The following is a 24,190-nucleotide window of genomic DNA, read 5'->3' as shown; positions in this document are numbered from 1 at the left end:
CAAATCATTTAATCCATTAAGTCAAACTAAGCATATGTGTAACTGAACATTCCTCACTGTGGTCACATTGACTTCTCAAACTCCTCTTACACACTTAAATGTTGCTAAGAACAAACCATAAACAGATGCAAATAAAAGCCAGATGAAAATAAAAGCAAAAAACCCTGAACTTTTCTTGGAAGAGAAAGTGAGTTGTAGGTGTTGACTTCTAACAACTCACAAATCCGTCCTACTTATCCCACGCTAAACTTTCACTAAAAATCATTACAAATGTACTGGCAGCCATTACTTAATTTCCTAAGACTCTCCCCATGACTATGACGACACTGGGTAACTTGATGTGCTGCAAGCATTCAGTGAACAAAAAGAAAAGACCCGAGCAAAGCAGAATGATTGTGAGAGCGATAATTTCATGGCTAAGTTTAAGCTCAGATAACATCAAGTACTGTTTCTAAACCAGTTTGAATACACTTCAAGAAAGGCTTCTTAGAGGCATGGGGTCCACAAGCATATGACTTTAGGTCTTAGTCTTAGTGCAGTTTTAAGTTATCAAAGCTTAAGACTTTGGGGAATACCCTGTGTTTTCAGATTTTTCTCAATGTATTGATTGATACTGCTGAGTTTCTTCTCTTCTTCCTCTTTTTCTTTTTTTCTCTAAAAAAAAAACATATATGGCTCTGAGAGGAGAAAAAAAGGAAGACTAAAGGAGAAATTTAGGCAATGTAAGAACAAAAATTATCAATAAAAAAAGTTTTCCTTTAAAATAAAAGTCTCTTTGCTCCTCCTTACTGTGTCCATATTCTTCCATGTAAAAATATTATGGCAGAAAGTGTTCACAGGGATAGAAAAGCAACAATTCTAAAGAACATGACATTTCCTAGGAATGGACAAATCTACTGGGACAAATTGATGGTTGAGGGAACAGCCAAAGACTCTCAGTTTCCAAATGATACCCGTTCCAGAGGTGGTTTTATTCCAACAAAAAGAGAGTTGGATTGGCAAAAAAAAAAAAAAAGCAAGGGAGAAAATCCACAGGGATATGTAAATTTCCAAATGGAGGACATGGTTTTAAATGGAAAGAATAAGACATTTCAAGATCACTTTAGCAGTACTCCATGACTGCCTGAAGCAGCCTGTAACATTCCATTCCACTTAGAAATATGTTTGGAGAATTAGCTGTTTATCTGAATGATGGGTCTAAACTCTCACAGGCTGGGTAAATGGTTTCCAAATATATGAAACAAAGACCTAAAATTTATTAAGTGCTAAAATTCTAGGTGTCTCATTTGACCAAGAAGCAATGTAATCATAGCTATTATTCCAATACACTAAATTTTTTTGATTTTATTTTATTTTTAATACAATTTTATTTTCTGAATTATTTCTCTCCTCCCTCACAATTCTCCCAATAACTGAAAAGGAAAACCAAAGCCATCACAAATATGAATAGTCATGCAAAATAGATTTCCAGTTTAACTATATTCAAAAAAAGATAAAAGAAAAAAAGGGAAGAAAATATGCTTTAATCTGCAATCTGAGTCTATCACCTCTCTTGTTTGTACTTCGTTCTTAAAGAGCACCAATGACATTAGGAAGGTGATGTCTTGACTATCCAATCACCTCTCCATATGGAGGTGGATAGTCATTTCACCATCAGTCCTCTGGAACTACGGTTGGTCATTGTGTTGATCAGAATTCCTAAGTCTTTCAAAGTTGATTATATTTACAACATTGTTGTTACTTTATAAATTGTTTTCCTGGTTCAGCAGTTTACTTCACTTTGCATCAGCTTATACAGGTCTCCCTCAATTTTTCTGAAACCATCTCCTACATAATTTCTTACAGCATAATAGTACTGGATTACATTTTTATACCAGAACTTGTTTAGCCTTTTTCCAAACTGATAAGTATTCTTTGCTAATATGAAAAGAGAACAGCTACAAACAATATTGTACATATGAATCCCCTTTCCCTCTTTCTTATCTCTATGGGGTACACAACTAGTAGAACAGCTGGGTCAAAGTGTATGCACAATTTATTAGGTCTTAGGGCATGGCTGCAAGTTGTTTTCCGGAATAACTGGACTAGTTTTCAGCTCCACCAATAGTGCATTTGCGTACCTATTTTCCCACAGCCCCTCTAGCATTTGCTGTTTTCCTTTTTAGTCAGCCAATCTGATGGGTGTGACGTGGCTAGTGGCACCTCAGTTATTTTAATTTTCATTTCTCTATTAGTGATTAGAGCATTTTTAATATGACTATTGGTTTAGACTTCTTCCTCTGAAAAATGTCCATTCATATTTTGTGACAATTTATCAACAGGGGGATGGTCATTTTCTTGTAAATTTGACTCAGTTCTCTATGTCTTAGAAATGAGATGTTTATCAGAGAACCTGATGCAAAGATTTTTTTCCCAGTTTCTTGCTTTTACATTTTTAGTTACATTGGTTTTGTTGTAATGTTGTATAATAAAAATTCCTCCCTAAAACCCTTTCTATCTCATTTGTTCATAAATTCTTCTCCTATCCATTGATCTAACAGGTAATTTCTTCCATGCTTCACTAATTTGCTTATCACTCTTTATGTCTAAATCATGCACCCAATTTGAGTTTACCTTGGTACGCAGTGTGAGAGGCTGCTCTATGCTTAGTTTCTGCCACACTACATTAGAACGTTCCCAACAGTTTTTGTTAAATAGTAAGTACCTGGCTCAATGACTGCCATCTTTGGATTTATCAAACTCTAGGTTACTGTGACCCTTGCTCCCATATACTGTGCACCTCATCTGTTCCACTGATTAACCTCCCAATTTCTTAACCAGTATGATTACAGTTTTGAAGCACAGTTTGAGATCTGGTGCTATTAGGCTCCTTTCTCATTTCTTTCCCATTGATTCCCTTGATATTCTTGACTTTCCAATCAGATGAATTTTGTTATTATTTTTTTCCTTGCTCTATAAAGTAATTCTTTAGTAGTTTGATTGGTATGGTACTGAATAAACTAATTTAGTAGTAGTGTCATTTTTATTACAATGACTTGGCCTTCCCATGAATAGTTAATATTTCTCCATCATTTAAATCTATCATTATTTATTTTTATTATATATATATATATATATATATATATATATATTTTTTGTTTTTTTTGGAGGGCAAGTGGGGGTGTTGACTTCCCAAAGTCACACAGTTAGTTTTTGTGTTAAGTGTCTGAGGCTGGATTTGAACTTGGGTCCTCCTGACTCCAGGGCCAGTGTTCTATTCACTGCGCCACCTACCCGTCCCTCTCATTATTTAAGAGTGCTTTGTAATTGTGTTCATATAGTTCCTATTTTGTACTTGGGCAAGTAGACTGCCAAATATTTTATTCTGTTCACTGTTATTTTAAACGAAACTTCTCTATCTCTTCCTAAAGGTACCTGCTGACAATATACAGCAATGCTAACGAATTATGTGGGTTTATTTTATATCCTGCAACTTTGTTGACATTGTTAGTTGTTTCAATTAGTTTTTTTAATTGACTCTCTAGGATTCTCTAAGTAAACTAGTATATCATCTATAGAAATTAGTAGTTTTGTTACCACATTTTCTTATGCTCATTCCTTCAATGTCTTTTTCTTTTCTTCTTGCTAGACCTAGAATTTCTAAGTAAATAGTAAAGGTGATAATGACAATCTTTGGTCTACCCCGATCTTACTGGAATGGCTTCTAGCTTATTCCCATTACAAGTAACAGTTGCTCCTAGTTTTAGAAAAGATACTACTTCTCATTTTTAAGAAGTTCTATTTATTCCTGTGCTTTCTAGAAGTATTCCACATACCACCCTCCCTGTTCTCCCCACACACACCAATGCTCCCCACTCCAGGAACAAGTGTTGCATTTTGTCAAACGTTTTGGGGGCATCTATTGCACTAACCATATAATTTTTGTTGTTTTTGTTACTGATATGGTCAATTAGGTTTATAGTTTTCCTAATCCTGACCTAGCCCTGTATTCCTTGTATAACTCCAGCTTGGTCATAATGTACAATTTTTGTGATATATTGCTATAGACTCCCTGTTTTATTTGAAACTTCTGCATTAATATTCATTACAGAAAATTGGCCCACAGTTTTCTTTTTCTGTTTTTATTCCCTTGTTTGGGTATCAGGACTATGCTTCTGTCAAAAAAGTAGTTTGATAAGATCCCTTATTTTTCTCAAACAGTTTCTATAGTATTTAAATGTTTGGCAGGATTCTCTTGTAAGTCTAACCGATCCTGGGCTTTTTCCTTTGGAAGTTTGTTCACAGTTTATTCAATTTCTTTTTCCAAGATATGACTACTTAAGTATTCTATTTCCTGCTCTGTTAATCTAGGCAATTTATATTTATGTAAATATTCATCCATTTGATTTCGACGGTCAGTTCTATTAGCACAGAGTTGGGCAGTAGCTCCTAAAATTGCTTTTATTTTTTTCTTCACAAGTTGCAAATTAACCTTTTTCATTTTTGATACTGGTAATTTGGCTTCTTTTTTTAATTAAATCAACCAATATCCTCCCCCCCCCAAATGCTCCTAGTTTTATTAATTCAATTTTTTAAATTATCAATTTTGTTAATCTCTCTTAGTATTCTTAGTATTTCCATTTTGGCATGTGATTTGGGATTTTTAATTTGTTGGTTTTCTAGTTTTTTTAGTTACATGCCTAATTAACTTATCTGTTCTCTTTTATTGATGAAAGAGTTTAGAGATATAAATTTTCCCCCAAGTACTGCTTTGGCTGAGTTCCACAAATTTTGGTTCACTGCCTCATTGTTGCATTGTCTTTAATAAAACTACTCATATTTTCTATGATTTGTTCTTTTACCCACCCATTCCTTAGGATGATTTAGTTTCCAATTAATTTTTAATCTAGGCTTCAAAGGTCCTTTATTGAATACACTTTTTTTATTGCACTGTGGTCAGAAGAGGCTAGATTTAATATTCCTAGCTTTCTGCATTTGTTTGTAAGGTTTTATGCCTTGACATAGAATCCATTTTTGTGAAAGGGCTATGCACAACCGAGAAAGCAACATATTCCTTTCTATTCTGATTCATTATTCTCCCAGTCTACCATACCTAACTCTTCTAAAATTCTTTTCATCTCTTCAACTTTTTTCTTAATTATTTTATGGTTAGATTTATCTAAGTCTGACAGAGTAAAGTGAGGTCCCCCACTGTTATAGTTTTAGTGTTTCCTCTTGTAATTAGTCTATCTTTTCCTTTGAGAATTTAGATGCTATGCCATTTGGTGTATATATGTCCAGCATTGATAGTAATTCGCTGTGATACCTTTTAGCAAAATTCAGTTTCCCTGTTTATCTCTTTTAATTACATCTATCTTTCCTTTTGCTTTTTCTAAAATCATTACTACTGGGGCAGCTGGGTGGTGCAGTGAGTAAAGCGCCGGCCCCTGAGCCAGGAGGACCCAAATTCGGTTCTGGCCCCAGACACTTAACACCCACACACAAAAAACTATTCATGTAACCTTGGGCAAGTTACTTAATCCCAATTGCCCTCCAAAAAAAAAAATGCAAGCAATAGGAAAAAAAACCTATTTAGTTATTTAACCCCAATTGCTTTAAAAACAAACAAATAAATAAATAAATAAAATCATTACTGCTGCCCCTGCATTTTTCACTTCAGCTGAAGCATAATAGACTCTGCTCCAGCTCCTTATTTTAATTCTGTATATGTCTTTTTGTTTCAAATGTGTTTCTTGTAAACAGCACTGTTTAATTCTAGTTTCTAATCTTCTCCATGATCCTCCTCTTCCATTTGGTGGGTGAACTTACCTCAGTCATGTTCACAGCTGTAACTGCTGGGTATCTCTCTCCATGTTCTTGTTTTATATGTTTCCTTCTCTTTTATTCCCCATTCCCTCTTTCAGAATCTGTTTTGCTTCTAACACTTCCCTTAACCTACCTTCCCTCTTACTCCACACCCCTCCTCTTTTCCCTTAACCCTTTTCCCTCCTACTTCTGTGTTGGGTAACATTAAGTTCTGTACTCAACTGTGTGTGTATGTGTATCTATCTATCTATCTATCTATCTATCTATCTATCTATCTATCTATCTATCTATCTATCGTGTGTATATATGTAAATAAAATATAGATACAGATATATAGTGTATATATATGTGCATGCACATACATACACACATATGTATACACACACATGTATACATATACATACATTCTTCCCTCCTTTAACCAGTTCAGATGAGAGTGAGGTTTAAGCAGTTCCCTACTATCCCCGTCCCTCCATTGTATAATCTGTTCCTTGTATATTCTATTTAATTCAGATAATTTTCACCATTATCCCTCTCTTTTCCCTGCTCTCCCAGTGCATCCTTCTTCACTACCTTTCTATTCTTCTTTTGAGATCCTCCAAACATAAGATAATCATACTCAGTTCCTTTATGACCCCTATTGAGATAAAGTTCTGAGAGGTTACATGTATAATCTCCCCATATAAGAAAGTAAATATTTTAACCTTGTTCAGTTTCTCATACTGGCTCACTCATATTTACCTTTTATACTTCTCTTGAGCCCTTTGTGTGTCAAATTTTCTACTTATCACATCAGCAATTCTTAAAAGTTCTTTTTCATTTAATGCCCATTTTTTTCTCTGTAGGAGCATACTAGTTCTGCTGGATAGATTATTCTTGGCTGTAAGCTTAGATTTTCTGCCTTTTGGAATATCACAAGTTCTGCATTTCTTTAAAGCGGTGGCTGCTAAATGTTGTGTTATCATTACTGTGACTCCATGGTATCTGAACTCTTTCTGGCTGCTTGCAGTAGTTTTTACTTGCCCTGGGAGTTCTATAATTTGGTTATAATATTTCTGTGAGCTTTCATTTGGGGGTTTAAGAAAGTGACAAGTGGGGGGGCAGAGTCAAGATGGCAGAGTAGAAGCAGGACCTCCCCGTTGCTACAGCTTCCACCTTCCCTAATCCATGTAAAAAGGGGACTCTAAACAAACTTTGGAGCTGCAGAACCCGCAAAATGACACAGAGAAGCTAACCTCCTGCTAAGGACAGCCCAGCAGGTTGGCAGGAATCGGCCAGTGCAGTGCTCTGGGAGCAAAGCCCAGCCCCACACCGCCAAGGCTTTAGCCCCAGGGCAGGCCTGACTAACAACGGCCAGAGGGACTCCAGATCAGCACCAGCTGTGGCCCTTTCCAGATTTATCAACACATAGATGCGAAGGACAAAGTGAGAGGTCAGTGCAGTCTGGACTTTGGGACCCAGTAAGTGGGAGTGCGAGGCTTTTGCCCCCAGGCCGAGAAGCCACTGAGCCAGCCAGCGCTCAGCGCCACATGGCAGCTTCAGCTCCTGGCCTGCAGAGTGTAGGGGGACCAAGCACCAGTCTGAGAGGTAATCGCTCTTGCTTTAACCTGCTTGGATCTGGACTGCAGTCTAGGGTGGAAGTCCTGGGGTGTGTGTCCAGCTTGCCAGAGCGTGTGGAGACCTCAGAGAGGACACCCATCTAATACCTCCGGCAACTGAGAAAACCCCAGCGTTTGGGACCAAAGTTCCCCTGTCTGGTGGCAGAGTCCTACTGTGGCAAAAAGCCCTGGGGTCAAGTAACTGAGGGGCGACATGACCAGGCAAAAGAAACAAAGCAGACAGAAGATTCCAACATTAGACTCCCATTTTGGGGACAAAGAGGAGCAAAGCATGGAACAGGAGGAAGACAGTGAAGTCAGAACTCCTGCACCAAAAGCTTCAAAGGAAAATACGAGATGGTTACAGGCTATAGAGGACCTCAAGAAACACATAAGAGAAGTGGAAGAAAAATTGGGAAGAGAAATGATAACAATGCAAGAAAATTACAAAATGAGAGTCAACAGCCTGACTAAGGAACATAATACCTTTAAAAAATAGACTAACTCAAATGACAAAAGAGGCTCAAAAAGGCAATGAGGAGAAGAATGCCTTAAAAAGCCGAATTTGCCAGATGGAAAAAGAATCTCAAAAGCTCAGTGAGGAAAATCATTGCTTCAGAATTAGATTGGAACAAATGGAAGCTAATGACTTTATGAGAAATCAAGATGCTGTTCAACAGATCCAAACAAATGAAAGAATAGAAGGCAATGTGAAATATCTCATGGGAAAAACCATGATCCAGGAGAGATAATTTAAAAATTATTGGACTACCTGAAAGCCATGATCAAAGTAAGAAGCTAGAAATCATCCTCCAGGAAGTTCTCAAAGAAAACTGCCCTGATGTTTTAGAACCAGAGAGCAAAATAGAAGTAGAAAGAATCCACCGATCACCTCCTGAAAAATATCCCAAAAAGAAAACTCCTAGGAATATTATAGCTAGGTTCTGGAATTCCCAGATTAAGGAAAGAATATTACAAACAGCCAGGAAGAAACAATTTGAATATTGTGGAAACACAATCAGTATAACTCAGCATCTGGCAGCTTCTACAATGAGGGATTGAAGGGCTTTGAATATGATATTCCAGGTGACAAAAGAGCTGGGATTAAAACCAAGAGTCATCTACCCAGCAAAACTGAGTATCATGTTTCGGGGGAAAATATGGTAATTCAGTGGAATAGAGGACTTTCAAGCATTCTTGATGAAAAAACCAGAGTTGAATAGAAAACCTGACATTCAGATACAAGAAGCATGAGAAGGTAAACAGGGAAAAGAAATCATAAGGAACTTATCAAAGTTGAACTATTAACATTCCTACACGGAAAAACAATAATTGTAACTTATGAAACTTTTCTCAGTAGCTGAAGGGAATAGAAATATATATATGAGGGTATATGGACATATGAATACATATGTGAATGTGTGTATATATGTTTACAGGTATACATAGATAGAGGGCACAGGACCAATTTAACAGGAAGGGACGATACTTAAAAGGTGAAATTAAGAGGTGAGAGAGGAATATAAATGAGAGGAGATGGGGAGAGACAGAATGGGATAAACTATCTGATACAGAATTAGAAGGGAAAATGGTTACAATGTAGGGGAAATATAGGAAGGCAAAAGGGAATGGATCAACCTTATTCCCACTGAATTTGGCTTGAGGAGGGAATGAAATACACTCTAAATAGGGTATCTCACCCTCCAGGAGAGTAGGGGGGGAAGGGGATGAGAGGGGGGATGATGGAAGGGAGGGCAGGTTGAGGGGGAGGGAAGTTGGAAGCACCCACTTTTGAAGAGGGACAGGATCAAAGTAGAGAATAGAACAAGTGGGAAGTGGGATAGGAGGGAGGGAAATATAGTTAGTCTTTTACAATGTATCTACTATGTTATTGTTTTGCATTAGCCACACATGTATAACCTATACTGAACTGTTTATATTCCCAGTACGGTTGGGTGACAAGGGAGGAAGGGAATGAATCTGGAATTTAAAGTTTTAAAATCAAATATTCAAATATATATATATATATATACACACACTATTATTAATACTATTTTACATGTAATTGGGAAATAAGATATACAGGCACTGGGGCATGGAGATCCGCTGGAAAAGTTGAAAGGGGTATGGGAGAAAATATGGGAGAGAGCAGATCAGAGGAGGGGATATCCTGTGGGACTGCTGTTTTGGGGCGGTGGATAGGGAGAAAACGGGGAGAAAATTTGTAACTCAAAATCTGGTGGAAATGAATGATGTAAATCAGAAGTTAATAAAGCATTAAAAAAAAAAAAAGAAAGTGACAAGTAGATTCTTTCAACTTCTACTTTGCCTTCTAGATCTAAGAGATCTGGGCAGTTTTATTGTTTCCTGAAATATGAAGTCCAGGCTCTTCTTTTGTTCAATGCTTTCAGGTAATCGAATGATTCATAAATTATCTCTTCTCTGTTTTCCAAGTCAAATTTTTCCTATAAGATTGTCCACATTTTCTTCTATTGTTTCAGTGTTTTGACTTTTAGTATTTCTTAGTGTCTGGTGGAATCATTAGTTTCTCTTCACCAATTCTAATTTTCAAGGACTTATCTTCTTCAGTAAGATTGTATAACTCTCTTTTCATATTTCTTCCATATCTCTTATTTGATTTTTAAACTTTTTTAAAAACCCTTTCTTTAACTTTTGTAGGAATTGTTTTGAACTTGTGTCCAATCTAGATTTTTCTTTGAGGCTTTGCTTGTAGATGTTTTCAAGTGATTCTCTTCTGGGACTGTGTCCTGAGATTCCCTGTCACCACAATAATTCTTTATCATCAGGTCTTTGGACTTTAGACTAGTCCCAAGTTCTGCATGACCTGGGGGAGACAGGTTATGTCTGGTCCAAGATTTTGTCCTTTTATGTCCTTTTGCTGCTTTCACAGCTTGGTCTGGAGGGCTAAAAGTTTCCAGTTCTTCAAATCAGTGATCTGGAGAGAGGTCTATGTACTACCTTCCTCATCTGAGCTCTGCAAGTTTCTAGCCTAGGTCTGTTGGTTTAGGCATGGTTGAGTTCTAATTGACTGTTGCTGGACTTAGTCACTGTTGACCCAATGGGAAACTCTACAGGGTCAGTGACTGAACTGCAGGCTCCCCTTTGGTCTACGATTCCTGCTCTGGTTATTCTACTGCAGGCTTTGACACTGGGCTAAAGGGTAGCATCAAGTCCCTGCTGCTCTGCACCTGGACTCAGAGATACACAGCTACATTTCTGGAATTTGTTCCTTGATAAGAATACAACTAGGGTAGGCCTACACTTCCTAACAAAAGTTCCCAAAACTTCCCCATTCTGAATCTGTGACCTGGACTTGGGCAATGGGCCTGAGCTGCAAGACCTGGACTTGCACTCTGCCTTAATTCAAGGATCCTCTGGGCTCTCCTTCTGCTAAAGGCTTTCTGCCATGGTGTTCTGTCTCCTTCCTCTTTCTGTCCTTGGATATAACAGTGCTTCCTACCACAGCTACTGACCCTACTTCAGTGTCTCCCAGGCTCCTCAGGACCTCTCTGGCTATCTTGCTAAGCTGCCTCAGGCTGGAAAAAAAGACTCACTGTGACTTTTTTCTTGGATTTCCCAATCAGAATTCAGTTTGGTGCATTTTCTAGCTCAGGACTGCACAACATAGGGCCTGCATGCTTACAGCCCATGGGCAATATATTGTGCACACCTGTTTTACATCCTCTACATTTTTTTTTTTTGCCTTTTTGGAGGGCAATTGGGGTTAAGTAACTTGCCCAAGGTTACATGGCTAATATTTTTGTGTGGGTGTTAAGTGTCTCAGGGCGGAACCAAACTCAGGTCCTCCCGACTCCAGGGCTGGCGCTTTACTCACTGCGCCACCTAGCCGCCCCCCCATCCTCTACATTTTTTGCAGGCACCTGAAATCGTTTGGCGGGCCATAAGCATTGCATGGACTATGTTGTGCAGACCTGTTCTAGATCACTGTGAAGGAGGTATACTGGGAGGTATACTAGGCAAAAATGTTTCTTCTCATTTGATCTGACTCTGCCCCTACACCCTAAACTTTTGAAAAAAAAAAAACTTTTCCCAACTAATTATAAATGCTGGTTTCAACCAAAATCAATTACAATTCTTACAATAAACACTCAGAAGACTAACATGTGGTTCATCAAAATATTTTCTCTTGCTAGGCTGTATATCATCTCACAACAGATGTTTTACTGTATTACATGATAAAAATGAAGACTGAAAAACACTGCTCTACTAAATGTAATATAGCACATAAAATCATATAAGATGCAGTTTAATTTTGATTACCATCAGTTATCAGATCTATAAAAGCAATATTGCCTTGAAAGAAATTATAAGAATACTAATACCTAAGGAAACAATTTATTTTTGAAATTCTCTTTCCAACAAACAATCTCTAAACATAAGGAAAGAGTTCCAAGGCATAAAAATTATACCTGTATTATTGGCTGGGTGATAAATGGATGCAGATAAGGCATTAGCTTGCAGTAGACATCGGCAATGTTCAAATGATGAGCTACCACTGTTATAAATCCCACTGCTCCATAGCGTATCCAAAGATTGGGATGGCACAGAAAGGGTGCTAAAAGGAAAGAAGAAAGAATGAAAGCAGTCTCAGGAATGGTATCAACACACATCTGCCCAAAGTACAAATTTATCAACATCTTTCACAACAAGCCAGCTTCACAACAATGGCACATAATGGATTGATTCCTTAAGACCCTTTTACATACTAAATTACCCTTAGGCATACACTCCATCAAGATGGAGCTATCTATTCTATATTCCTTTCTGTAGGAATATATTCAAATAATATAAAAGAAGAAACATAAACCCCAACTAATATAGATAAGTTATAAATAAGACCTTACAGCTGTTTGCCCAAAACTTTAACAATCAAAAAAGTTTTAGCTGGTGAACTATGTATTTATAGTAGTGAAATTTTTAAACTACTTTACATATAAGATATACTGATATACACACAAAATGTCCCAATGATTAAGTCTACAGGGTAACTTATGTCATTCAACAAGTAGAAACATAAACATTCTCTAAGTCATTTAAAATCAAAGGAGCAAGGGGCGGTTAGGTGGGGCAGTGAATAGAGCACTGGCTCTGGAGTCAGGAGGACCCGAGTTCAAGTCCGGCCTCAGACACTTAACACAAAAACTAGCCGTGTGACCTTGGGCAAGTCACTTAACCCCAATTGCCTTTAAAAAAAATCAAAGGAGCAATTTCACCATCTGTTTATTTGACTCATTCTTTTTTAGTGGTCTTTGGCACATCAAGTTTATAGTATAGTAAACCTTAGATTAATGAATGTTGTCAAATCAAAATGAAAAAGTAGACATATAGTGCCTGTCCTTCAGGAATTTAAAATCCATTCTTACAATAAATTCAACCAAGAAATCTTAAGTCCCTACTATGTGCACGGCACCATGTCAGGTAATTACAACATGGTTGAAATAAAGTGTACTTTATTCTACTTTGTTTCTTTCTCCCAATGAGTTTACAATCTAATGAGGGAATAAATACAAATTAACACCAAAAAATGTGAAATATTAGAATCAACCAAGAAAAGTAGAATTAAGAGAAAATGTAATTTCCCCCAATTTGACTTAAAGACAGTTATATAAAAACTAAAATAGGGGCGGCTAGGTGGCACAGTGAATACAGCACAGGCCTTGAAGTCAGGAGGACCTGAGTTCAAATTCGCACTTAACACAAAAACTAGTCTGTGACCTTGGGCAAATCACTTAACCCCAATTGCCCTGCCTTCCCCTCTCCAAAAAGCAAAAAATAAAATAAAAGCTAAAATAGAGTAAACCTTACTAATTTGGACTAACTGGGGAGGGGAAGTCATAGGATTCTAATTTAGAGCTAGAAGGAACCTTAGTAGTCTTTTCGTTCAATTCCCTCATTTTACAGATGAGGAAACAAAGGCCTAGAAAGATTAAGTGACTTGTCCATTATCACTATGGTAGTAATAAATGGTACTGAATCTAACTTCCCTAATTCCAAATCCAATGCTCATTCAGTCAAACTGTGAGTTTCACATGTCAAAGGCTCATCTTCTCTCAATATTAAAAAGATGTTATATTTAATGTTGTTGACACAGAGAGTGCCTTTGAAATACTAATTCAAACTTTTTCCTAAAAATGCAATTTTAAACTCTAATTCACTACTAATGCAAATTTAAAAGTTAAAAATGCAAATTTAAACAATTCTGAGGTACTACCTCATACTTATTAAATTGGATAATAGGACAGAAAAGCTAAATGACAAATGTTGGGAGTGGATGTGGGAAAAGTGAGACATTAATGCACTGTTGGTAGAGTTGTGAACTGATTCAACCATTCTATAGAGTGTGTTGGAACTATGCCCAAAGGGCTATAAAACCAGGGACACCCTTTGACCTAGCAATACCACTATTAGGTCTGTATCACCAAAGAGACAAAAAACAAAAGGGATAACGACCTATATGTACAAAAATATTTACAGCGGCTCTTTTCTGGGAGCAAAGAGTTAGAAATTGAGGGCATGTCAATCAGTTGAGGAATAGCTTAACAATTCCAGGTATGTGATTATGATGGAGTACTACTGTATTATAAGAAACGATGAGCAGGATGCTCTCAGAGAAATCTATAAAGACCTCCATGGGCTGACACAAAGTGAAGTGTACTATGTACAAAGTAAGAGCAACAGCGTAAGATGACCAGCTGTGAGTGATTCTCAGAAATAAGATGATCCAAGACAACTCTGAAGGACTTATAATGAAAATGCTTCTTTCCATCCCCAGGTAAAGAACTGATGGTGTCTGAGTACAGAACATACTTTTTTTTACTTGATTTTTCTTGATTTTCTTTTTGTCTGTTTTCTTTCACAATATGACTACTATGGATATATTTTGCATGACTACATGTGTATAATCTATATCAAACTTCTTGCTTTCTTAATGAAGGGGGGGGTGGAGAAGGAGGGAGAAAATTTGGAGCCCAAAGTTTTAAAAACAAATGTTTAAAATTGTTTTTACATGCAACTTGGGGGGGGGGAAATAAAAACACTAAAGAAGAAAAAAATAAAAATGAAATTTATTCTCATAGGTATGTAGAGAAAACCCTTATCACTTGTAAATGAGGGCTAAGGGTACCTTTGAATAGACAAATCTATAAATACCTCATTGTAATAATAGAGACTCAGAGCTCCTTTAGGCAACAGCAACAAAAAAGAGACAGGGTGGGGCTGAGGTAGAATGAAGGCTGCTAAATTCATAATTAACTGGCAAACCCCATAAACACTTACAGAATTTTAAGATTTGAAAACATGAAATCCAAATCCTAAAACTCAGGCAGTTTGTTATAAGAGCTCCAATGAGGCCAAATCTCAGTTGTATGTGTGCAAATTAGGTAATCCTAAAATTCTACAAAAGTCTGTTCTCCTAAATAACCTAAATATGACATATCTGTGACCATCTGTTTGCTTATGAACTTCTGAAACAACTGACATCCACAGTTTCTTCTCTCCCCTCTTCAATGACTGCCATGGATAAACAGTCATCCTCAAAGTCTAACGGTTTGGGCTACAGGTGAGGAACCTGCAGTCTCAAGGCCACATGTGACCCTCTAGGTCCTCAAGTGTGGCCCTGACTAAATCCAAACTTCACAGAACAAATCCCCTTAAATAAAAGGCTTTGTTCTGTAAAACTTGAACTCAGTCAAAAGGCCACACACAAGGACCTAGAAGGCCACATGTGGCCTTGAGGCCACAGGTACCCCACCCATGGTTTGGTCTATTAATTTTCCTTGAAGAAACAGAGAAGGGCAATTCAGTTTTTACTGAAAAGATAATTTTTCCAATTTGCTTTCTGTCACTCAGTATAAAGCCACTTGGCACTCCACTATTGTTTGCCATCTGAAAACAGTGATCATAAGACTAAAAATGTTCCAGATGCTTTTAAGTTTAACATATTTATAAAATTTTACAAATTCAGTGTTAATTCTATCAATGTTTTAAATGAATTTTAAAGGCTGGAAATAAATGGATCAGTGGGTTTATGGGCCATAAAATCAATTCATTTAATGGTTTGAAAAAATAAGTCTTAGAACTTTAATTTTATGAACTTCTAAGTATGATAAATTAAAAAGGTAGGTAGCCCAAAAGCCAACTCTTACAATGTATAAACAACATTTAAGCCAGAATCTGCTTATAATTCAGGGCAAACAAGATGTTATATGTGAAACTAACCCAAATGACTTTAAGAGTTGAAAACAAGGAAATCATTCCTCTGCTAAGGTGGGAAAAACAGAACCATCCCATGTAACAATTTAAAACTGTAGCTGATTTCTATAGATCCTAGCAGGTATCCTTCAAGTCTGTACAAAGGGACACAAGAAGTCAGTACTCACCTATATCACAAGCAAATTCATAGATATGAGGTTTCTGCAACAGTCCTAACTGGCACATGCAGGTAAGGGCATTGAGAGCCTTAAAAATGACAAATTCTTCAGCATCACTGAGGCCTTGCTGTAGCAGAGGCTTTAGGATGGAAGAACTTTGCCAGCCAACGTAGGCAGCAACACCTGAAAAACACAACCAATGCTTAATGAGAATGCAGATCTGAGGAGAGGAATCATCTCACACATCATGAAAAAAAAAACCATTGAAATTAGAAATGCCAATCTTATTGCCAATGACACCAGAGGAGAAAAGCTACTTTAATAAATGATTCCATGTCTTCCTCCTACAACAGGAAATCAATACAAAGCTTGATTACCATGAGCTGGAGGCAAAAGAACTTCATTATCAAATATACATTAACATACTGCCCAAATTTCAAAGTGTTCTTGAGTATTTGCTGTAAAAACATGAATTCTGTGGATGGGAAATGAGAATTTAGTGTGGCTGATTAAGTCAACAGCTAGAGAAACTCTAGGGCCATTCCTAAGGAAGATAAAGCCTAAGGATTTGGATGAGGGGGCGACCAGGTGGCGCAATGAGTAAGAGCACCAGCCTGAGTCGGGATAACCTGGGATCGAATCCGGACTCAGATACTTAGCACCACACCCAGAAATAACTGGCCGTGTAACCTTGAGCAAGTTACTTAACCCCAACTGCTCTAAAAAAAAAAGACTTTGGATGAGGACTACTTAGAGGGAAACGGCAACAAGCACAACAGGATAAGAAACGAAAGGTGTTCTGCGGTCAGGAAATGACTCTGGCATGCAAGAAGAAGCCTCAGTGAAACACAGGGAGTACTGCAGTGGTTTAGAGAGAAGACTCCCAATGATCTCCCTGATGGGCAGTCAGAACAGAACAGGGTTCCCCAGCCAGAAAGAGTGTGTTTCTTAATGCAAGTACACGATGAATCTCAATCAACCAGTGTTGATAAAGGGCCTACGAGGGCACAGTCCTTGCTAAGAGCTGAGGATACAAGTACAGAGAACATAACGATGCCCACTCTTAGACAGCTCTCATTTTAAGAGCAGAGACAATACGCATCTATATGAGCCTATACAGCACCCTTCGCTCATACTGTCTTCAGCCTTAAAGAGTTGCCCAGGGAGGTGCCCCAGGGTCATGTCCAACAGGGGATTTGGCCTCAGTTCTCTCTGGCTCTGAGGCTTTCTCTCTATCTACCACGTCATGCTACCACCATAAAAAGAATAAATTCAAATAAAAAAAGTAATTCAAAACAAGGTTTGGGAGGGAAGACACAGGCTGAGGAGGTCAGGAAAAGTGGTGCTTAAGCTGTATCTGGAAGGAAGATGAGGAGGGTGTGCACTCCAGGCATGAGGAATGGCCAATGAAAAGAGAAAGGGACAGGAGATGGGAAGCTAAGTGTGAGGAAGAGAAGAGAGGGGAGGAGAGGGGAGGGGAGTGGGATTCGTGGGATACCAGATAGGACATAGCCAGGGTAGAAAGGAAGGAGGTTCTACATCATCTCAGAAGTCATGACTAAGGGATATAGGTCGGACTATTACAATCTCATGATCATTATCAAGACTTAAATGTCACCTGTGACATTGACAGTCATTCTATCAAGGCTGGGCCTCGGTTTCTTTATCTATAAAGTGGGGACATGAGGGGATATCTCCCTCACTCATACAGTTGCTGAAGATAAATAAATGTCTATAACTCACTTTGAAAAATTTAAAAGTGCAATGTAAATGTCCGCAATTATTATTTCTTTCCTCTCTAATTCACTGTTAAGTCTCACAGAAATTTTAACATCATCTATTTTCCTGGGCTATCAGGAGCCAAAATTTGAAACTTCACAGTTTTTTCCATGTCCTGACAATAACGTTTGTAATTCAGTCCAACTTTTGATAGGCATAAAAAATATTTTTAAACTTTTTAGTTTTAAAAGCACAAGCCATCAATATGATGTGGAAAATGTAATGTAAGATAATAATGCTGCTAGCTAACATCTATGCAATGCTCACTCTGTGCTGGACATTGTATAAAACACTTTACAAGCATCCTCTCGTTGGATCTTCACAACAGCCCAGGGAGGGAGGGGCTATCATACCCATTTTACAAATGAGGAAACAACAGCAAACAGAGTTAAAGTGACTTGTCCAGGATCACACAACTGTGTCAGGTCAGATGTGAACTCAGATCTTCCTGACTCCAGGTCTGGTGCTCTGTGCACTATGGTGTCCCTGAGTTGTCTACCCTACCCACTGGGCATCCCCGGCATCCAATACTTGTATACCTGTTCTATCTAAAATCTAGGACACTGGCACTTTCTTTTACATGTGAAATGCAGATGTTATGCACTATGCTAAAATGGAGAGTAAATCAAAGTCCACAGCAGCGCACTGAAGTTTAAAATCATAAAGTAATGACAATGAACCCTACAATGGGAATATGGAAACGTCCACCATCTCTGGAGAAGAGCTTCATGACCCCTAAATCATTAAATTGCAAAAACCCCTGTTCAAACAAAACCTTCCACTTTCCTATTTGTACATGGATGGAGGAGGCCAAGCAGCCTGAGAGAGGAGAAGATTCTGGCTCTGACACCTGCTGACAACCTCTCAGACCTCTGTGTACTTGCTAGGACCTTCACCCGCAGGGTGGGGCCAATTGCCTTGCAGGGAATGCCTCCTAACAATGAAATCATAGGTCTGGTCCTCTCCCCCACAAAGGAGAAGTTCAAAAAAGGCTTCCATTTTCTTTCCAAATACAATACGGTGATGTTAGCATGAACTTATTTATGAATCTCAAATTTCAAGCCATGTGGCTAATCAGATCCAAACAGAAAATGAAAAGTGAGCAGAGAGGCAGGCAGTCCAGAAATGGTGCCTCCTTTATTTTCACTCTGAGAAAAATGATTCATCCTGTAAAACTGGGCAGACTCTTCAGTTGCACTTTTATACAAAAGACAAATAATGATGGCTTAGCAGAATTCCACTGAACCAGTGCTTAGTAAGGCCCTATCATGTGCAGGGTACTGTAGAGGTGCTGAGGACACCAACACAAAAGTGAGAATCTCTGTCCCCAGGAGCTCACATTTTATCAGGGAATACACATGTGCAGAGATCAGCAAACAAGAAGCCATCTGAGAATGAGGAGAGCCTGGAAACTGGGGAACACAAACATTCAAAGAGAGGAGATGGCACCTCTCACAGCTATGGGCAGGAGAGGGATTCTTAACCAAACCATGGACAGAGGGGATTCTAAACGATAAAACCAATCTTTCTGATTATATGAAATCAAAGAGCTTCTACATAAACAAAGTTGATACATCCCAGATAAGGGGAGCAGTCAAATGGGAAAAAAAAAATCTTTGCATCAAATTTCTCAGACAAGGGTTTAATTTGTAAGTTATCTAAACAACTAACAAATATATAAAACCTATTTCCCAATAGATAAGAGAAAAAAGATATAAACAAACTGTTCTCAAAAGAACCAGGGGCCAGACACAGTGCTGGGCAGGGAGAAGCTACCACTGAACAAAAATGTTCCAAATCACTAATAACAAGAGAAAACAAATGAAAACAATCCTGAGATCTCACCTCCCACTCAGAAAAATGGCAAAGATGATGAAACCTGGGAACGTCAGTATTGGGGGAGAGGAACAGGGCTGCAAAGACAGGCAGCAGAATGTACTGCTGGTTTTCACCAGTTATGAATCAGTACGACCATCCTGGAAAGCAATTTGGAATTACTCAAGTAAAGTGATTAAACTGTCCATACCTATGACCCAGAGATTCCCCTACAAGTCCATCATAGTAGTCCCCCCACCCACCAAAATATTTCTTTGTAAGGCAGCAAAGAACTGAAAAACAAAGTAGATGCCCTTTGCCTGGAGAAGGCTGAGCCAAGTGTGGTACCTGGCTATAATGGATTGTCATTGTGCTGCAGGAAATGACCACTATAATCAATACAGAAGCATGAAAACTTACACTGGGAAATCAGTGTACACAACCAATGACTATAACAATGTAAATGGAAAATAATCAATCACAATGAGGATCTGGAAGAGGGTGGAGCAAACGGGGCCAATTCAGGGGAATGAATCAACAAGTATTTATTTGAGCAGCTATTAGGAGCAAGGAACCACAGAATCAATATGAGTAACTAACAGGGCAGGGAACGCTCCAAGTCCACAACCCTGAAGGAGGGAAGTAACAAAGCATAGAAGAGGAGGCATCTTCCTTCTTCAACAAAGGGATGACATCCCTAGTCACCACCAGCTGCTTCTGCGGGCTACTTTGACTACAGGAGAATGGCCCCAAACGTTCCCACTCATGAAGATGGAACAGAAGGAAAAATGAAATGACCATCAGCAGTATTTTACTGTAGTCCAGGAAGCAGCACTAACCAGCTGTGTGACCAATGACAAGTCACTGTACCTCTCTGTTCCTCACTTTCCTCATCTATAGAAAGGAGGCCTTAGACTAGACAACCTACCTTTAAAATTGTACAAGTCTGTATTTCTATATGTGTGTATATATGTATACATATATATGTATATATGTGTATATATATATGTATACACACACATACATATAATAAAAGTCACCTCTCATTTAAGCCAAGTCAGTTAACCTTTGTATCAAGATCAGTATCTGTCACCGAAGTTTCACATCGGTGTTTTCTCATAGCATAGAGGTAGCTGTGGATTCTCAGAGCACCAGAGACAGAGCTAGAAAAGACCTTCAAAGTTCTCCAGCCCCACCTGCTCATGGTATTTTTTAAACGATTATCTTGTATGTCTCTCACCTTCATTTCTGCATATACCCTTCCCTTCTACCCAAAAGTTATCCCTTAATACTGAAGGGCATAAAAGAGAAAAAGGCTGTTCATTAAAACCAATACAAGTTACATCTGACAACACAGACCAGAAGATGTTCCAGGCCCCTGCAGACCTGAGAAGGAAACATATCGGCTTAGTTCATTCACTCTCTTCTTCTCCAAAGTCAGCCTTGGTTATTACAATCACAGGGCACATAGTTTTCCTTTTTTGTTCTTTCAATTTATAGTTTACAAATGAGGAAAATGAAGCCTTTTCCAGGGCTATGCCAGGGAAGCACAAGGTCAGAGAGGTCCTACTAAGCTGGAAAGACCCTAAGCTAACTTCAGAGTGGCCAATCAAACAACGCTGGCAACCAGGGAACAGCGACAATTCACCAGGACAATGTACTAAACCCCTGTAGGTCTGTAAATCACGGAGCCTCCAAAGTGTCCCCACATAAAGCCAGCTTTGAATCAGCCGTCCCTCAGAATCCCTCAGTGAACCTCTCCTTGCCTGGCTGACTCCATCCTGCTCACTAGCACCTCACCAGCCAAGGAAAAGGAAAGAAAGCAACCCCAAGCAGGGAATCTTTGCTAGTCATCAGCATCTCTCCTGAGGATGTCAATAGGAAAGAGGCTAAAACTACTGATTAAAGTGAAGCTTGTGACAATCCATGGTTCTTATTATTCATGCTTCCTCAGTAATACCCAGCTTTCCTTCCTGCTGGTCCTCAGTCTGCATCTAGTCTCCTCTCACCCCCTATCTGCATAACTATCAGTATAAGTGACCATAGATACCAATAACAAAACCAACAGAAATCACACGATTATTTCCATAGATGCAGAAAAAGCTTCTGACAAAATATAACACCCATTCCTATTGAAAACATAGAAAGCATAGGAATAAATGGAGCTTTCCTTAAAATGATAAGTATCAGCAAGCATTATCTGTCATGGGGATGAGCTAGAAACCTCCCCACAAAGATCAGGGGTGAAGCAAAGGTGCCCCTTATCACCACCATTGTTCAATAGTGTACGAGAATGCTACAGCAATAAGAGAAGAACTTTAAGGAATTAGAATCAGCAATGAGGAAACAAAACAATCGTTCTTTGCACATGATATGATGGTATACTTAAAGAATCCTAGAGAAGCAACTAAAAACCTAGTTGAAATAATTAAGAACTTTAGTAAAGTTGCAGGATATAAAATTAAGCTACATAAATCATCAGCATTTCTATATATTACCAACAAAGTCCAGCAGCAAGAGATAGAAAGAGAAATTTCTTTTAAAATAACTATAGACAGGGTGGCTAGGCGGTGCTCTAGGAGTCAGGAGGACCTGAGTTCAAATCTGGCCTCAGACACTTAACACTTACTAGCCATGTGACCCTTGGGCAAGTCACTTAACCCCAAGTGCCCTGCCTTCCCCCCTCCAAAAAGCAGAAAACAAAAAACACTGTAGACAATATAAAATACTTGGGAGTCAACCTGCCAAGAAAAACCCATAAACTATATGAATACAATTACAAAACACTTTTCACACAAATAAAGTCAGATCTAAACAACTGGAAAAATATCAACTGCAAGGGCGGCTAGGTGGCACAGCAAATAGAGTACAAGCCCTGGAGTCAAGAGGACTTGAGTTCAAATTCGGCCTCAGACACTTAACACTTACTAGCTATGTGACCGTGGGCAAGTCACAACCCCAACTGCCCTGCTTTCCACCCTCCAAAAAGCAAAAAAAAAAAAAAAAATCAACTGCTCATGTGTAAGCTGAGCCACTATAATAACAATGACAATTCTACCTAAATTTATTTACTTATTCAGTGCCATACCAATCAACCCACAACACTAGAAAAAATAACAAAATTCATCTAGAAGAACAAAAAGTCAAGAATATAAAAGGAATTAATGAGAAAAAAAGGGGGGGGGATAAAGGTGGCCTAGCCATACCAGATCTCAAACTGTACTATCAATCTGGTACTGGCTATGAAATAGTGGCAGATCAGTGGAATAAATGAGGTACACAATACATAGTAGTAAATGATCATAACAATATAGTGTCTGATAAGCCCAAAGATTCAAGTTTTGGGGACAAGAACTCATCATCTGACAAAAACTGCTGGGTAAAGTAGAAAACTATGGCAGAAACTAGGGATAGACCATCATCTTTACACTGTATACCAAGATATGGTCAAAATGGGTACATGATTTAAACATAAAGGGTGATACCATAAACAAATTAGGAGAGCAAGGAATAGTTTACTTGTCAAATCTATGGAAAAAGAAAGAATTTATAATCAAACAAGATAGCATTACAAGACGCAAAATACATAATTTTGATCATATTAAAGTTCTATACAAACAAAACCAAAACAACCAAGGTTAGAAGGAAAGCAGAAAGCTGGGATAAAATTTTTATAGCAAGTGTCTCTGATAAAGGCCTCACATCTCAAATATATAAAGAAATTAGTCAAATTTATAAAAGTACAAGTCATTCCCCGATTGACAAATGGTCAAAGGACATGAATAGGCAGTTTTCAGAGGAAGAAATCAAAGCTATCTATAATCATATGAAAAAATGCTCTAAATCATTATTGATTAGAGAAATGCAAATTAAAACAACTCTAAGGTACCACCTCACACCTATCAGATTAGCTAATATGACAGAATAGGAAAATGTTAAATTTTGGAGGGGATGTGGGAAAATTGGGACACTAATGCACTATTGGTAGAGTTGTAAACTGATACAACCTTTCTGGAGATCAATTTGGAACTACATCCCAAGGGCTATAATACCGTAGCATACCCTTTGATCCAGCCATACCACTACCAGATCTGTATTCCAAAGAGATACAAAAAAGGGGGAAAGGACCTATTTATACACACACACAAAAAATGTATAATAGTTCTTTTTTTGTGGTGGTAAAGACCTGGAAATTGAGGAGATGGCCATCAAGTGGGTAATGGCTGAACAAGTTGGGTATATGATGGTAATGGAACACTATTGTGCTATAAGAAATGACAAGGAGGATGATTTCATAAAAACCTGGAAAAGATTTCTGATACAAAGTAAAGTGAGCAGAACCACATTATACCCAGTAACGGCAATGCTATATGATGATCACCTGTGAATGACTTAGTTATTCTCAATAATACAATGATCCAATTCAAATTCTAAGGACTCATGATGAAAAATGCTATCCACCTCCAGAGAAAGAACTAATGGAGTCTGAATGTAGATCAAAGCATACTATTTTTCTTTCTTTTTTTTTGTGGATTTCTTTGGTCTCTCTTCTTTCACAAAATGATTAATACGGAAATGTCTTTGTGTGATTGCACATGTAAAATCTATATCAATTTGCTTACTTTTTCTCGGGGGGGGAGGGAAAAGGAGAGAATCTAGAAATCAAATTTTTTTTAAATGAATGTTAAATTTTTTTTATGTTACTAGTAATATATGTGTGTGTGTGTGTGTGTGTATAATTTTTTTAAAAAATGAACGGCTACAGATACATGATACTAAGTA

General features: G+C 38.1%; 1 protein-coding gene across 2 annotated transcripts in view; it reads right to left on the bottom strand.

Annotated features, from left to right (window-relative positions):
* Positions 1-24,190, bottom strand: part of PIK3R4 (phosphoinositide-3-kinase regulatory subunit 4) — a 73,342-nt gene that overhangs the window by 32,849 nt on the left and 16,303 nt on the right. For both annotated transcript variants that reach the window (XM_069088402.1, XM_069088403.1), the window contains 2 exons: positions 15,824-15,997; positions 11,855-12,000 (listed from right to left, as the gene is read on the bottom strand). In XM_069088402.1, the coding sequence (XP_068944503.1) occupies positions 11,855-12,000; positions 15,824-15,997 (320 nt within the window). The remainder of the gene's footprint in view (positions 1-11,854; positions 12,001-15,823; positions 15,998-24,190) is intronic.

This window comes from Petaurus breviceps, unplaced genomic scaffold (genome assembly GCF_028583685.1).
Source record: "Petaurus breviceps papuanus isolate PSGF00001 unplaced genomic scaffold, PetGlider_PUasm1.0 185, whole genome shotgun sequence".
Classification (NCBI taxonomy): Eukaryota; Metazoa; Chordata; class Mammalia; order Diprotodontia; family Petauridae; genus Petaurus; species Petaurus breviceps.
Note: the sequence above shows the minus strand (reverse complement) of the source record. Positions and strands in the feature narration are given on the sequence as shown.